The sequence below is a fragment of the Laccaria bicolor genome, genomic scaffold (genome assembly GCF_000143565.1).
Source record: "Laccaria bicolor S238N-H82 LACBIscaffold_24 genomic scaffold, whole genome shotgun sequence".
NCBI classification, from domain to species: domain Eukaryota; kingdom Fungi; phylum Basidiomycota; class Agaricomycetes; order Agaricales; family Hydnangiaceae; genus Laccaria; species Laccaria bicolor.
Window position 1 is genome coordinate 25,071 of NW_001889895.1, and position 1,025 is coordinate 26,095.

General features: G+C 49.4%; 1 protein-coding gene across 1 annotated transcript in view; it reads left to right on the forward strand.

Moving 5' to 3' along the window:
- LACBIDRAFT_329850 (uncharacterized protein) overlaps nt 1-852 on the forward strand; it is a gene marked incomplete at both ends in the record, with an annotated part of 1,030 nt that extends 178 nt beyond the window's left edge. The window contains one exon of the mRNA XM_001884041.1: nt 101-852. Coding sequence (XP_001884076.1) covers nt 101-852 — 752 coding nt within the window. The remainder of the gene's footprint in view (nt 1-100) is intronic.
- Nucleotides 853-1,025: the final 173 nt, after the last annotated feature.

Consider the following 1,025-nt stretch of genomic DNA (forward strand, 5'->3'; position numbering starts at 1 on the left):
GATATTGACGCAAGTGCCCTTCTCCCCCCAGCGGTTGACTCACCCGTGACCCTGTCACAACGTCTTTTGGTGCTTGAAGAGATTACCCGGTTTATTCAAGATCAAGATTTGGCTAGCTGTCCTCTCTCGGAGAAAATTGCAAGTCTAGAGACCTCTGTTTGGTTTCAGGAAGAAAAAATCACCAGACTGACTCGCTGGATGGACCATATTGAAGAGTCTGCCCACATGCGTTGGAAGGAAACGCAAGAAGATTTGCAGTCCATCCGAAGTGATCACCAGAGACTGGAAGCCGAGGTGAGGGAAGCCGTCAAGACACTGGAGAACAAGTGGGAGACTACGCCAGCTGCGTTACAAGAGAGTCTCACCCGGGGCTTTGAGAAACTTGCAAGCTGCATCAAAACTGCTGAGCTAACGCTCCATGACCTCACCAAATCAGTCACTACTATTTCGGAGCTCAAACTGCGGCTCGGTGCTCGCCAATCAAGTCTGGAATCACTCATTATCCAGTTCCTCGGCAACAAGGAGAAGAAGCACACTGGCATCAATACCGATCGCTCAGTCTCACCCGACCGTGGTCAGAAAAGCCAGCAGGTACAAGTCTCCCCGACCCCGGGTGTCGTTCTGCCAAACCCAGTTTCAACTGATCACGCACAAGTCTCTCCAACCCCGGCCGTCTTTCTGCCTCCAGCATCTGAGAGCCCAGCGGTCCTTCTGTTGGCGCCAAACCCAATTCCTCCAACCCGGGCAAGTTCGCCTGGTCCTTACATTGGGGGTAATAGGAAGTCACCTCGGCTACAGAAACTCGAACCCACACTTCAAACCCCCGCACAGAGTAGGTCTTCTACTTGGTGAGGATTCAAAAATCTGACTGCCAGCAAGTTACAAACAATGATGTCCAAACTGTCCAAACTCCGTCTACTTAATAGTTAGTAGCATACATGTATATTTTTTGGACAATCTTCAATTTCTTTTTGGGCATATTTAATATGAAGTCCTGTGGTGGACATAATAATGAAAGCAGTAAG